Genomic DNA, 15,647 nt, shown 5'->3' with positions numbered 1-15,647 from the left:
AAAGCCACAGAGGGGAAGTAGTGGGTACCATGGCTGCACTCCAAAGGCCTCAGTGGAGCAACCCGGAGGAGTGGCAGCTATTGCAGCAGCACCTCTCTCAGCTAGTGCCACGGATACAAAGAAGAGGGTGCTGAAAGGAGCCCACTCTTATCCATCAGTTACAGGCTCCACCTACCAAAGCCAAGCAGTCTCCCCATCAGAACACTTTGGATCTTACCCCTCAGGTTCTGGGACTCCTCCCCAGCAGCATCTTGCTATGGCTTTGTAGGCAGGTCCTCTGCCAGCCTCTCCAGGCTCCACAGCCCAGATTTCATGATTTCATGTCATGATTTCAGCTATTGAAATCAGAAATTTCATGGTGTTGTAACTTTAGGGGTCTTGATCCATAAAGGAGATGGGGGAGGGGGTGTTTTTTGCGAAACTGCTTCCTTTACTTCTGTGTGGCTGCTGATGGCAGCACTGACTTCACACCTGAGCAGCTGGAGAGTGGCAGCTGCCGGCAGGGAGCCCAGCTCTGAAGTCAGCGCCACCGCTAACAGCTGCACAGAAGTAAGGCTGGCATGGTATGGTATTGCTACCCTTATTTTTGCGCTGTACCGGGAGAGCTTGGCCCTCAGTCAGCAGCTGCCACTCTCCAACCGCCTAGCTCTGAAGGTAGCAGCGCAGAAGTCAGGGTGGCGTGGCATGGTATGGTATTGCCACCCTTACGTCTGCGCTCCTGCTGGCAAGGCACTGCCTTCAGAGCTGAGCGCCCAGCCAATAGCCGCTGCTCTCCAGCTGCCCAGCTCTGAAGACAGTGCAGAAATGTGGATGGTAATACTGTGACCCCTCCTAAAATAACTCTCTTTTAGGTCAGGACCCTCAATTTGAGAAACACTGGTCTCCCCTGTGAAATCTGTATAGTATAGGGTAAAAGCACACACCAGACAAGATTTCATGGTCTGTGGTGCATTTTGCATGTCTATGAATTTGGTAGGGCCCTATTTATTATCCTACAGTCCCTTAGCAAAGTGATGTGGAATCTGATCTGCCAATCCATAATAAAGAGAGGTTCTGCTTGTTTGTTTCAATTTAATATTTTGTTGGACAACATGTAGCACTAGCCATCCATATTTAGTAGGTAACAATGCTGCATACAAACTACAGCACAAGCAAAATGGCAGCCTGAACTAATACAATAGGAGGCGGTCGAGCTTTAATATATTGTCAGCTGAGCTAGTTAGTCCTGCCCTGGAGGCATTTAGCAAAGTTTACTTGTAATTTGGGGTAGGGGGAACTCTTGCCCACTAATGTTCGGTAAGAACAAGATATCATACAAAGCCCCATACATCTTAGGAAACCAGCTAAATACTCATTCAGCTGAATGCAGGGGACAATAGGGTAGTGGGGAGACTTAGAGATGAAAAGTTAATTGCACAGAGAAGTGTCTGATCTGGAAAGATCTGAAAGACTAAATCACAGCAAACTAAATTAGTTCATTGTAGTAACTGTGACTACTGAATTTATTATTAAAACCTACCACTTAATAGATCTTTTAAAGCATCCGGAAGACAGAAGCTAACACTTCTGTGAGAGGAAAAAACTGAAGAGGGAACTAAATGCTTTCCCCAAGGCCATAGAGGAAGCCACTGTCCTAGCTCAGATTAGAACTCTGGAATGCCTGACTCTAGTCCTGTTTGGACTGTAGTCCACTCTTTTTCCTCAAGAGAAATCCTCCAGGGAAGATGGAGACACAGATTGTGGTTTAATTTGTCAGGCTGGGGATTTGTATTGATCATACCTGGCCTTAAAAGCTATAAATAGCTAACAGGTGTGTGCTATTTCTGGGGAACCTTTCAGAAACTAGCATAAAGTGCAGATTTTCTAACTTACTGTTTTTTAAGAGAACCACTTGCTGAGTGTTTTCATCTGTCCTGGCAATTGGAAGATACAAGCGCCATAATCTTTTTCCATCAAACTTCTGTGTCCAGCTCAGTCTTCTTAAATGTCCTCCTTACCCCCACCCTTTTTTTGCAGGTGGATGGCCTTTGTTTTGTGTTGCCTTAGTTTCTATTTACCAGCCAGTACTTACCCTACAGGTTTTCTGTGACCTGCCTGATTCCCTGCCCTTTTCAGCTCTTGACTATCAGTATAGCTCTTATGCTAACTAGCCCTGGGGTGGGGTGGTATTAGTGCAGTCTCTCCAGTTCTTCCTGTGTCTGTCTTTTTATTTCCCCTGCACTGCAGGTTGCTCCAGCTGTCCCAGTGTATGTATTGCCAAGGCTATGTGAACGGCTGTGCTACCTGCCCATTGGCCAGCTGATATGGCCCCAGACAGTTTAACCACCCACTCTTAGAACTGAGTCATCGAACAAGGAAGATCCTGGTCTTGTCCTCGGCAGTCTTTTTCAGCTGGAACAAACTCCAAAATAGCCTGTTGCTTATCTCATCCTTTGAAAGGTGGCAGTTGTTTACTGAGAGAAGCAGGGACTTTCCGTTCTGTAGAGAACCCAAAATAAAGTGCCTGCTGAGGTTTTTTTTCATGGTTCCTGTCCCATTAGGGGAACCTGTTTGCAAACAGCAAAATCATGAGCTCATATAGTTGGGATGTGTCCAGCTCCCTCACACCAGTGAGTGTTTAAGCCAGCATCACTGGAAAGTACAGTTAGCTCTCGCAGGATCCTGCTATGAGAAACCCATCAGCCAAAATGCTACAATATAATGCTTTAATTGATTCTTTTATAGTTAGAACTGGTTGGACCTCATACTAATTACATTTGTTTGTTTAAAAGACTGCTTGCTGGGGTAACCTTTGACTTCTAGAACTACTGGGCCAGATTTTCAGTTTTATGGTTGGCGAGTAAAAAGAAATGGCAGCTCTTAGAATCTGCTCAGGGGCTAGGAATGTTAAATAGCCCATTGAGGATTAGTACAGAAGAGGCAGCCAGATGTCTGATAAATGAAAATTATCACATGGATGTTACCACCCTCACATACATGGTGTGGGTGGGTGTATATGTGTGTGTGTGTGTGTGTGTGTATATATATATATATATATATATATTAGCCCCTCTTTACAGATGACTTTACAAGGGACAAAATAAGACATTTACTTTGTAATTCCACCAAATCTAAACTTCTTTATCTTTTTCTCAAATAAATTTTGGCTCCCAGTCCTGCATTTTTGTCATAAGACCAACTCTTCATCTTTTCCAATGTGATAGACTAAAACCCCCCAACTCTTAAACTCATAGCTGTTACAAACAAAATAAGAAATGAAAATCAAATAAATAGAGTAAGGTTAGTCCCAATAAGTATATCTAAAATCTGTGTATTGGACAATTGTTGAGTTGGAGTATGGGAACAAATCAATCTGCAAAAGCTGTGGATGGCTCCTTGCTGTAAGTGGGGAAAGCATTGTTAAGTTAGCAAGCAGGAGTCACATGAAGTTCGTTTTGTTTCGGAATAAACCAGTAGCTCTTCATTTCAGGGTCCAGGAAGCACAATGCCAGCTTCTTTGCTAATTGTGTTAGCCCAAATCCTGAGGTTTACAGATTTGCAGGGTTTCTTTGTTTCCTTTAGATTGATATATATTCTGAAGTTATCCAAATCCAGTTGTTTGTAATAAAACAGGATTTAAGATTCTTGGCAACAACTGTTGTATGGTGTGTCTGTCTCTTATAAAGACATAATCACTGTATTTTTCGTAAAAGTTCAAATCCCTTTTTGTTTAACAAACCTTTTGGAAAAGCTTGAAATTTAAAGTATCAACATGCAGAATACTTTTCCTCCTAATTTATGCTGCACTTAGGGGTTTGTGTTGATTTGTGTTAGTCGGGGGGAGGGTGTTAATTTTGATCCTGAGTGCTTGGCTGGTGGCAGACTATTTTTTAATTAAGTATTTTTGGGAAAGGGAAGTGGGGTGGGAGCAAGCAGCTATATTATAAATAACTGGCCAAACTTTTCACCAGTCCATCTCTACATTGCTTCTCATGTTCTTTGATTCCCCAGTCCTGACAAGGTGCTCTTGTTGTTTTTCCCAATGGTGTATCTTGACAATGAAGATGCCCTGGGAACTTTTTTCAGAATGAGCAGCATCAGTCAGTGATGTGCTCTTGCATCCCAACTGTTTGACCATGTATGATTGTCATTGTTTGAGACTCTCACGTGCCGAAGCTGTCTGTGTTTCAACTACAAACTATTTTTAAAAGTCAGGTCTTTAAGTAAAGCCCCACTATTTGAGATAACAAGCATCAAACATCTTCAGAGTTTTGTTCTTTTCATTGCAACAATGTAATGCTAAAGGTAGCTCAGGTCCACGGAGTCAGAAGCCTGTTAGTCAGTCAGCCACTATTTGTTAGTGAACCATCAAATATTAACTTTAAAAGGAGAGTAGAAGATTTATGTTGCATTGTGAGTGTTCCCACAATAGCTACCACTCAAGCAGTTGAACCAGTGGCAGTAATGGCGGGAAACTTTAGAGGGGGAAAAAGGCCAGCCTGGACAGTGCCTATAACTTAGGATTTTTGCGTCCTTGTTCTCTGTTTTTCAGTTTACTGTTCAGAAAGTATGTGAATATTTTAACCCAATTCACAGGGGTATTGAAACCTAATTGCTTGTAAAGCACTTTGAAATCTTCAAGTGAAAGGGCTATATATAAATGCAAAATACTTCACATTTGAAAGGTTACAATTGCTTTGTGGGGTTAGTGCTGAACAATTACTGCATGTTTTGCTAACAGGAGAGACTTTTTTCACCTTTGGAATAACTCACATTTCAAACCTTTGTCCCCCAAATGGGAATCACTTGCAGTCCACTTGCCACTGGAAATCTAAAGAATGAGCCTACAGGCTAGTGATTTACATGCTCTTCTCATAAATAATAGAACATGGTAATTTTGCCAGTCGAAGGAATCACTCTCAGAAGCTAATGGGAAAAAAAATCCATCCATGTGACCTTACATGTAGTGATGTAATGCCAAACAAGCCCGTCACATTCTCTGACTTCGACATTATTACTCAGTCTTATTAATTACTGAGTTGTTACCCTCCACATTGCTTCACTGAGTATTGGGGTGGGGGGAACTGTGTGTTAATGTTGTATGGAGGATGATTGGTGATTAAAACACAAGACTGAGAATAAGGAATTCTGAATTCTGTTTCCACATCTGTCCTTAACTTCCTTTGTAACCTTGGGAAAGTCATTTAATCTCTCTGTGCCTGTTTCTTTCTCTTTAAAATGGGGCTGTTTGCCTACTTCATGGGCAAGATCTACCTATCTCACAGTGAGGAGGCATAGTTTGTTGTCCGAAATCACTCTGAGATCCACAGAGTGAAGAGGCAAGGAAAACATAAATAATTTAATATCAGCCATGCCGGTTTTCAAGGAAAATCTCCACTACTCATCTCTTGATTCTTGTTGGTGTAATTTTACCTTTGTGTTCTCACTAAAATAACTCCCCTATGTTTCTCACTTCTAGATGTGAACGACTAGAAGAGCAGCTAAATGACCTGACAGAGCTCCACCAGAATGAGATCCTTAATCTAAAGCAGGAGTTGGCCAGCATGGAAGAGAAAATAGCTTATCAGTCCTATGAGCGAGCTCGAGACATCCAGGTTGGTGAGAGGCTGGGCTTAGCAAGTTCCTGCTTTCACTTCAGAATACTCAAGCACACAGTAGCAATGGCTATTTCCCTAGTTTTGCAAAATGTTCTTGGTTCCTTATGTGTGTGTTTTAATAGCAGTATAACAAAGGCGAATGGGAGAGTTGTGTACCTTGAGCTTTCAAGAGCACCTTAATCTACCTTTAGCTCTCACAATTCTCTCTCTAACAGCCCTGATGCAGGGGAAGCCATTGTGTATTTGCCAACTATATATGCATGACTGTTCGTGTATCCATGTTCAGAGGAACCTGCCACAGTAATTTTCTTTGGGCTACATTTGTTGACCCAACTGCAGGATTGGTTGAATCAGTTTTGCCTATTGCTTTCAAATTATGTAACCTCTGGGAAGCCCTCGATAAGTTTGACCTCCACAGCATTATCAGAGTTTTACGCAATAGCAGAGAAATGTAACAAGTAACAATGACCTTTCTAGAATAAAGCTAAAATAAATAAACGTCTGGGGACAGTGGTACCATGGCCTTTACCCTATCAAATATCAGGATTTCACTTTTAGATGTGCTAGACAGATCCGGCTGTACACCTCTCTCAGATTTACCCAGGCAGGAGAAAAAAGTAGGACAGGAAGCATAAAATGAGGTGGGATTCATCAGTAGCCTTTTTCTTAACCTCCGTTTCATGATTCATCATTTCTGATGTAAATTTTCCATGTTGATAAGGCACTTTGCAAACATGACTTAATCCTCAACGCTGCTGTGAGTGGGGTGAATATTAGTTCTATTTTTCAGATGAGGAAACTGTGTTAAGTAACTTGCCTGAAATGACAGAACAGAAACTATAATTCAGGAAATCCTGGCGCTCAGTCCACTAGACGGTGCTGCATTCTTCAGCACATAAGACTTAGGTAGGATGGTGACATGACACGGTTGGGAGAGAGAGTTCATTTGGCGAAATGGGAAATAAACGTACAACTTCTTGTAATAGGGTATTGAAACCTCATTTTAAAAATAATAAAGTGGTAGGTAGAACTTGTTTCTCCCTGGACTCTGGCCTAATGGTTGCTCTGTAGTCTGCAGCACCATGTAGGATACCTGAGTTCAGATTTATCGTAGTGAAAATAAGATTTCTCAAAAGTGAGCCCCAAGCCAATTAAGGATCATCTCTGAGTGCTGCTCAGCTCAAATGAGGGGTTCCTCAGGATTGTGAGAATGATGGCCAACTGGGGAAAAGGAGGAAGAATCCAAGAAGATATTTTAGAAAGTGTTTGTAAAAGGAGCTTGTAGTGGGGCGAGACTCACCCCTGCAGCACCACCTGCTGGTTGTCCAGGGAATTAGCATTTCCAGCCTCCGGAGCACCCTCTGGAGGCCGGTGTCCCACTTGCCGCTGGGCCCCGAGTCCCTCCTGGACCCCGGTGCCCCTTTCATGTCAGGGTGCTGCCCCCTAGCAGTACCCCCACAGATCTGGGTCTCTTTCCCTCCCTCCCTCCCACCCCCGTGAAACCCCCACCCTCTATCTCCACCTCGCCTCAGTCTTTGGCTACTGCCAGTCACCATCCCTGGGGCGGACTGCAGTATAATTGCCACTCATCATCGGCAAGGAGGGTCTGGACCTGCTGCTCCTGCCTACCCTTGGGCTGCCCTCTGCAACCCCAGTACCCTTTTCCTAGGCCTTCATCAAGGCCTGCAGCCTGGGGGTTTCTCAGACCAGAGCTCCCCAGCTCCTCTGGCCTTTCCCCAGCCCTCCTCTACTTCAGGTACCCTGCTCAGCTCCCAGCAGTCAGGCCCCTCCCTCTCAATATCTAGAAAGAAAGACTGTGTCCTCCTGGCCCACTGCCCTCTTATAAAGGGCATTGGGCGTGGCCGCAGCGGTGGCTGTTTCCCCAATCAGCTGAGGCTTGCTGCTTTCCCTAGCAGCAGCCGTCTCCTAGGGCTGATTTCAGGCCCTTCAGAGAAGGAGCGGGTGACCACCCCGCTACAGAGCTAGATTAACAGCCCTGGACGTTGAAGTCCTCTCACTCCAAAACCAGCACAGTAAAGGCAGACGTAATGCAAGAGTCCCTTACGTGAAGGCATTACCTCTAGGAACAAGGCAGGATAATTCAGTTTCCACAGCCCATTCAGTCCTACACGTCTCTGAGGTTGCCAACAAGGATAACACGAGTGCCACAAGCTCATTTTACATAGGATGCTGTCAGATGGTAACTACTGACCCAAACGGCATTAGAACAGAGGAATAAAAGGTTGAAAAGCTCCCATCTCTCATCCCTCTAAGCAGAATCTGGTTTTGACTCTAAAATGTCTGATAGCACTGAAGAGGTGGAAAATACTTTTGCCTCTGTTACAGCCCTGGCTGAATTTTCCCTGGTGAGCAGTCACCAGGCTGGGGTATTAGACTCAGCCCACACAGGCACTCTGGGAACTAGGTGACGGTTACAGGAAAAACCAGACGGGCTTTGCAAAGTAGCTTCTTAAACACCCACACGCTAAACTATTAGGAGGTACACGCAATTTACAGATCTGTGGAAGAGTAACAAACACCAGAACCCAAGACCCTCCATCCAGTGTCCTTGCCATTCCTGAATATCATTTCGATTTTGGTCAGTGTCCTGCAGGGGTCGAGATCCCTCCTGGCCAACCTTACTTGTTCTGGCAGAGTGGGTCTCTTTTTAAAACCAGTTTCTAACACCTCGTGGTCCTTCTGGTGAGTTTTTTCCAGTCTCCCACCCTCTGTGGGATTGCTTACACAGCTTCATTAATGGTCAACAGAGGAGAACCTCCATCATCGTAATATGGGAAGATTATTCAATGGTTGACGGTCCTCTCATTCAGGGTTAGACAGCTACATGCCAGGCTCCTCCGACACAAGAGGGATGATGCAGTCTAACAAAACTGGTACAATATACAGTGAAACACAAGTTAACACTCAAAAGGGAGGCTGAAATAAAACATGGTGGGTTTTTTCCACAAAATCAATTTGGGGAAACAGATGTGACCCCCAACCTGTCACACACATGAAAACCACAGTAAATCAAGCATTAACTCCACTGCAGTCAATGGAGGAACACTCGTAAATGAGATCAGACTCAGGTATTTTGCTGCAACCTCCAGCTCCTACTTAATGAGGGAGTCATATAAATCATGAGAAATGGCATGAGGTTCCTCTTCTCCTGCTGCAGGATATGAAATCAGTTTGAGTGACTCATATCCTGCAGCGGGTAAGCAGGACCCAAAGAATGTAACTACATTCCAGTAGGCACCAATTAAAGTCTTTAAGTACCCCTGTGATTCATCATGCAAACACTGAAAACATAACCGTCCCATTCTTCCCAACAGGAGGCGCTAGAAGCCTGTCAGACCAGGATCTCCAAGATGGAACTTCAGCAGCAGCAGCAGCAAGTGGTGCAGCTGGAGGGGCTGGAAAATGCCACTGCCAGAAACCTCCTGGGTAAATTCATCAACATCCTTCTGGCCGTCATGGCTGTTCTCCTAGTCTTTGTCTCTACCGTGGCCAACTGCGTTGTCCCCCTCATGAAAACTCGCAACAGGACGTTCAGCACTTTATTTGTGGTGGTTTTCATCGCCTTTATGTGGAAGCACTGGGACGCCATCGCTGGCTACTTGGAACGATTCTTGTCGCCCCCCAGATGATGGCACAAGGAATCAGCTGCTTCACCCCACTGACCCACCCACCCTGGCGCTCACGGGCAAGTGAGCGCAGCAAAGATTAGTCAGCAACTCTTCCGCTGAAATTTTAAAGTGTCCGAGTGAATTTGTTTACATTTAGAATAACATTTTTCTCTGCGAGATGCATTGCAATAGTATTTTTTAGATTTTATTCAAGAACTCTTTTTGGCAAGAATCCTGAATAATTTTTATGTAGCATGGTTCTCTTTGGATGCAAATCTTAAGATTCTTTAAGTATACAAAAGAATAAAATAAAAATTTGGAGCATACCAATGGGCAATTTAAATTATGGCTTGAACTACAGTACTAAACCTGTTAGGAAGAGGAGAACGTGGTTAGCTTAAAAATAGCAAAGATTAAGCTAGTGTGCACAGCCTTGTACAATGGTACCACAGCGAATCTGTAACGCTAATGTTTACTGTGAAGCCTGCTCACATTCCATGTCCGAATGTTTGGATTCAGGGTGGCTTGTTTTTTTCCTTAATGAGAGAAAAAACAACGCATGGATCTCCCCCCAACTCAGCTTCTGTGTCAGCCATTTGTGCTGACCTGACATACAATAATTTTCTAGAAGGCCTGTTAAGTCTTGCTAAGCATACCAAGTGGAAGCGTCATGCTGTACACAGTAACTGCACAGTCGTACTACAGTATTTTGAAGTAGCCCTTTAAATATTTATCTTTAAGCAAAAGCCCTTGGTCGCACTTTTAAGGTTTTTTTATATATGTATATTCACAGATTTAAAAAAATCCGAACAGCATACTTGAAGAGTGTAATACTCAAACTCTCAGTGCTTCCTTATTGTTTCTATAATAGGATTTTTTATTATTATTATTATTATTATTATTATGGGTTTTTGGAAGGGGTTGGGAGGGTCATTATTTTCCTCTTTAATAAAGAAGTGATGTTTTTTAAATGAAGAATTGCGTGAATAATTAAGTGTGAGCAGTTTTGTCCTGAAACAGTTTTGAGGAGGGTGGAAAGTAGTTTCTATTGACACTGGTCTGAGGAAGGCATAGCTGTTCCCATGCCGTTTAACTATCCTCCTGGGCTTGCAGATGCAGCATCATGAATAACTTCCTCCTTCTCCACACATTTTTGTCATGCCATTTTTTTTCCTGTCCTTTTTGTGGGTGTGAGGGAGGCATGGGGTGTTAGATTTCTCATTCCCAAATCTGTCCACCTGGCCTCAGAATGTTTTCCTTAGAACAAGGAATTTCTCCTCATCCCTTTTTGGGGAAAGACAGATTCTTAAAGAGAGAAAAACTATTAAAGGGATAGTTCATTCAAACGACTGATCCCCTCATAAATATCCCTGATAATTTATTTTTAAATGCACCTCTGATAACTGAAACCAAAGTTGTCATCCCATCAGACTGTGGTAAGATCATTGTCTTTATGTTTGTATGCTGTGTATCCAGGTAGCATGCCACATAGAGCCCCTTTCCTGCAGCCGTGATGGCAAGGACTTAATACAGTTCCGTTGTCAAAGCACTAGAGAACATGTCAGTTACAAATATGACTCAAGTCACAGCAACATCTTTTCCCAGTGATCTGTTGTTACTGGCAAGTTTTCATATTGAAGGATTTTTTTAAAAAAAATTTGGCTCAGTATCTGTTTCCACTGGAACAAAGTAAAGTTTTTAGTTCCAGTGAAAGTCTTTGTAGCACAAATAAGACTCATGGATTCTCTTTCACTTGATTTGCAGTATTTAATCAGACTTTGTTCTCCTTCTCCCTTGGCCTAAGTTCTATGTAGGAACCATATTATGGCCAAGTGACTTAAAATGATATGTAATAGCAAGTATAGGAATTCATGCTATTGTGCCTACCCCAAACCCCAGGAAATTCTCCAGATCTAAGTTAGCATCTCCCTCTCTGCTGGGACGAAGGTCTTAATATTCTGATCACTGCCAGCCAGGAGAAGAAAGTTCTCTGCTGTTCAACCATCCTTGTTCCTCCTTCAGAGATTCAGCATGTCACCTTCATAGCCACACTTCTGTCTTTAAACTCAGGTACCCTGTGACAATTCCAGCACACCTCACTTTGTCACTGTGCACTAATCCACTACTGTCCTTGTTAAAAACAAGTTGCCAGTTGCAACTGACTCAAGCCAAAAATAATCATTTCTGTTTCCACAAAAGTTGCAGATAGAGAGCGTGTATGTATAAACAATTCCCTTAACAGATGACAGTTGCCAGCCACAGCAAAACTCGATGGGGTTTAATGCCCTTGTCTGACTAAATTAGATCTATAATTTTCATCCACCCATATAAAAATACTCTGTTCCTGTTAGGTTTCCACAGAAACAAAGGTAGGGAGATCAGAGTAATAAACTCTTGACACACGATCTGAGAGCTTTGTTGCCTCAATATTTCTGAAGTCCAGTCTTTGCACCTCTTTATAGTTTAGGTCACACTATAAAAGTATACAGTTGGTTTAGTACATAAACAAACTTGGGAATGAATTAAAAGCCAACTGATTTTTACACTCATACACCCACATCCTGTTAATGTCTGAAGGAAGTATTTGCCTGTTTTCTGCTAGATACCCTACCTTCAGTTACAGTCTCTCGATGATGATGTGTTTAATCTTCTTTAGCAAAGAAGCAATTTGCCAGAAGTAATGGACTTAATAGAAACATTCACCACAAAACTGTTTTGTGAAGGCCATAAACTGTTTTGTGAAGGCCATTTACTTGGTCCTGGACAATGTTGTCTGTCTGTGTCTCTCTCTCCAACAGTTTTCCATTCCAAAAAGTTGTCTGCAGTTAATGCCATATATGATGCTGCATCCATTTTTATTTTTTAATATTCTAACAGGACTAGCATGAGGGTTTTTGCCTTTCATTAGCAGAACACTTGGTTTATTTCCTCCCCCTTCAATCTGAAATTCTGTGATGACTTCTAATAGTTTAACAATTATTATATTGTTGGAAATGTGACTCTAGCTTTAAAGCTCCTTTTCCTTGTATGTGGGTTGTGTTCATTCTCTTTAAGGTGAAGCATTCCTGGATGACTTGTAGAAGACAGTATCTGCCATGGGTGTGTGTGATTGTGAGCTTTTTATTATCCTTTCCTCTGTATGTAAACTTGTGTGACCATCTCTTTGAGTTGCAGAACATTTCATGTTTGGAGTTGAAACAATTCTGGAATTGCTTAGATATGTTTAGCACATATCACAGGTGCATATAAGGAAGGAAAGAATATAATGTACTGCATTAGTTCAAAAAGAAGTGACTGTTAAATGATATTCCATGGTTCAAATGAAGTTCACCTGCTCCCCCATTTCCTGTCTCCTGTTTTTTAAAAAAAAGTTCCTATTTTTAGACAGGTTTACAAAATTCTCCTTCCCTTGAGCTTCATTAATTTAATTATGCTGAGCATGTTCACAGCAATTACTTTATTGGTTTATTCCAATCTAGTGAATACTTAAGATCTGATCTGATTAAATGGTGAGTTCTGTACATTGTTGCACTGGGCCAGGAGAGAGACTGTCTTTCAGCTTTGAAAAATATGCATTTTTAAAATATTAAACAAAAAGCAGCATTATAACAGAAGAAGCCAAGCTATGAAGGGATCTGTGTTGAGATTGGATGGCTTTGCCAGTTTTAAGTGAATTCTGAATGTGGCTAAAGAGTTAAAAGCCCTACGTGTGTCTGTGTTGTGTATGCCAGGTGGTATCGTAGTAGGCAATTGACTTAGCTGTAAGTGTGTTTAAGTGTAAAAAAAAATAAAAACAGAAAATCTCACTTGCACGGGATGAAAAGTACAGAAATGACACTTGTGAACGTAACACTGTAGTTTATAGATCTTAAGCTGCTAATTGTTGAGAGAGATTTACATATGTCTTGTCTGATCGTCACAGATTCATCTGTGACACTTTTACTGTATATAAAAAACTTTAAATAAAGACCTCAGCTATTAACGGTGTGTGCTTTGGTTGTTTTCAAAGGTAGTCTGGGTGACTGAAGACAGGGAAATGGTGAGAGGGCCTATTGTAATGCACTGAGACATTTCATAACCACATAGAATTCAAGTCAAGTGCTCCAGAAGTCCCCTAACTGGACACCACCCTGTAATCAGAGACATACTGGACTGTCACACAGGAAGAACAAGAAGCAGTGTGTATGAAGTCTTGGCCATTTCCCTCTGTCGAGCCATCTAAGGTATTTATGTGAACCCCATTACGGTGGTAGGATGCCCCACTATCTTTAGTGTATTTATCCTCACAACACTGTGGTGAAGTAGGGAAGTACCATTATTATCCCCATTTTACAGCTGGGGAACTGAAGAAGAGAGGGTATGTCCACACTGCAGCTCAGAGTGAGCCCCCTAGCCTGGATAGACAGACTTGCGCTAGAGGGGATCATGCTATAAATAGTCATATAAATGATGTAGCTTGGGCTCGAAAGCCCCTCTGACTCCATAGGCTTGAGAGTCTGAGCTGAAACACCTGAACCTAGTGTTGCAGCTCAGACTAGTGTTTTAGGGTGCTAGTCTGAGCTCACTCCCAGCTGCAGTGTACACGTACCCGGAGAGGCTGAATTACTTGCCTAAGGTGTGTCAGACTCTGGCAGAGCAAGGAATTGAACCTGGTCTCATAAGTTCCAAGCTAGCACTCTGATCACTCAACTGTTCCTCCGAGTCTCTGGAATTCAATGCCCAGAATCTCTCTTGGTACTTGCACACATGGGAATGGACATGTGCACTAAGTTTGGCATTATTGGAGGGGAGAATCGTACCCTTTACAGTCAGCAAACTGAGCCATTTAAAAAAAAAAAAAAAGCCATCCACTAGAGCAACTGTCTGCAAATCGAGGCACTAACATTAAATAGGGGGAAGAGACTGGTAGTTTTCTGGGATTCTTAGAGAAACAGACAAGTGGCACAGAATGAGTTAGAGATCAGAAAGCAAAGGCAACTGTTTGCTGGATGTTAACTCCCCACACATCTTCATGGGGCCATAGTGTTAATTTCAGTATAGTTAAAGAGATTAAATATTCATTCCTTTTCTTCTCCTGCTAGAACCCTGGGCCAGCTGTAAAATGGGCATAATGCATTACAGGGTTGGTGTGAGGCTCAATATTCCTGTACTACTTTTGGGTTCCTCTGGAAGGTGCTACTTAAGAACATAGTAGTCTTATTGCTATTAGCTCCAGAGCAGAAAACAAGCGAGGGACAGGATGGCGCAGGGTGTAGGTGGTGGCCCTTCAGGTCAATGGTTTTAAATCCAGCCTAGTTAAGGGACTAGGAGTCATTACCATCTGGATGCTTTCTGATGGTCTATAAGAACATATGAATGGCCATACTAGGTCAGAGCAAAAGTCCATCAAGCCCAGTATCCTGTGTTCCGACAGTGGCCAATACCAGGTGCCCAAGAGGAAATAAACAGAAGAGGTAATCACCAAGTGATTCATTCCATTGCCCATTCCAAGCTTCTGGAAAACAGACTAGGGACACCATCCCTGTCCATCCTGGCTAATAGCCATTGATGCACCTATCCTCCATGAACTTATCTAGTTCTTCTTTAAGTCCTGTTATAGTCTTGACCTTCACAACATCCTCAGGCAAGGAGTTACACAGGTTGACTGTGCAGTGTGTGAAAAAATACTTCCTTTTGTTTGTTTTATACCTGGTGCCTATTAATTTCATTTGGTGACCCCATAGTTCTTGTGTTATGAGGAGAAATAACACTTCCTTATTTACTTTCTCCACACCAGTCATTATTTTATAGACCTCAGTCATATCCCCCTTTAATTGTCTCTTTTCCAAGCTGAAAAGTCCCAGTCTTATTAATCTCTCCACATCTGGCAGCTGATCCATGCCGCTAATCATTTTTGTTGCCCTTTTCTGAACCTTTTCCAATTGCAATATTTATTTATTTTTTTTGAGATGCGGTGGCCACATCTGCACACAGCATTCAAGATGTGGGCGTACCATGGATTTATATAGAGGCAATATGATTTCTTCTGTCTTACTATCTATCCCTTTCTTAATGATTCCCAACATTCTGTTCACTTTTTTGACTGCTGCTGCACATTGAGTGGATGTTTTCAGAGAACTATCCACAATGACTCCAAGATCTTTCTTGAGTGGTAACCGCCAATTTAGACCCCATCATTTTATATGTACAGTTGGGATTATGTTTTCCAATGTGTGTTACTTTGCATTTTTCAACACTGAATTTAATCTGCCATTTTGTTGCCCAGTCGCCCAGTTTTGAAAGATCCTTTTGTAGCTCTTGCAGTCTGTCTGGGACTTAGTTATCTTGAGCAATTTTGTATCATCTGCAAATTTTGCCACCTCACTGTTTACTGCTTTTTCCAGATCATTTATCAATATGTTGAATAGGACTGGGCCCAATA

The 15,647-nt window shown here is 42.4% G+C and overlaps 1 protein-coding gene across 12 annotated transcripts in view; it reads left to right on the top strand.

Moving 5' to 3' along the window:
• The window catches only part of TMCC1 (transmembrane and coiled-coil domain family 1), a 202,349-nt gene extending 189,130 nt beyond the window's left edge, over positions 1-13,219 (top strand). For all 12 annotated transcript variants that reach the window (XM_073351268.2, XM_073351263.2, XM_073351258.2 and 9 more), the window contains 2 exons: positions 5,459-5,594; positions 8,933-13,219. In XM_073351268.2, the coding sequence (XP_073207369.1) occupies positions 5,459-5,594; positions 8,933-9,247 (451 nt within the window). In that variant the 3' untranslated portion in view covers positions 9,248-13,219. The remainder of the gene's footprint in view (positions 1-5,458; positions 5,595-8,932) is intronic.
• Positions 13,220-15,647: the final 2,428 nt, after the last annotated feature.

This window comes from Lepidochelys kempii, chromosome 7 (assembly GCF_965140285.1).
Source record: "Lepidochelys kempii isolate rLepKem1 chromosome 7, rLepKem1.hap1, whole genome shotgun sequence".
NCBI classification, from domain to species: Eukaryota; Metazoa; Chordata; order Testudines; family Cheloniidae; genus Lepidochelys; species Lepidochelys kempii.
The sequence above is the reverse complement of the archived record's forward strand: the minus strand, read 5'-3'. Positions and strand labels throughout refer to the sequence as shown.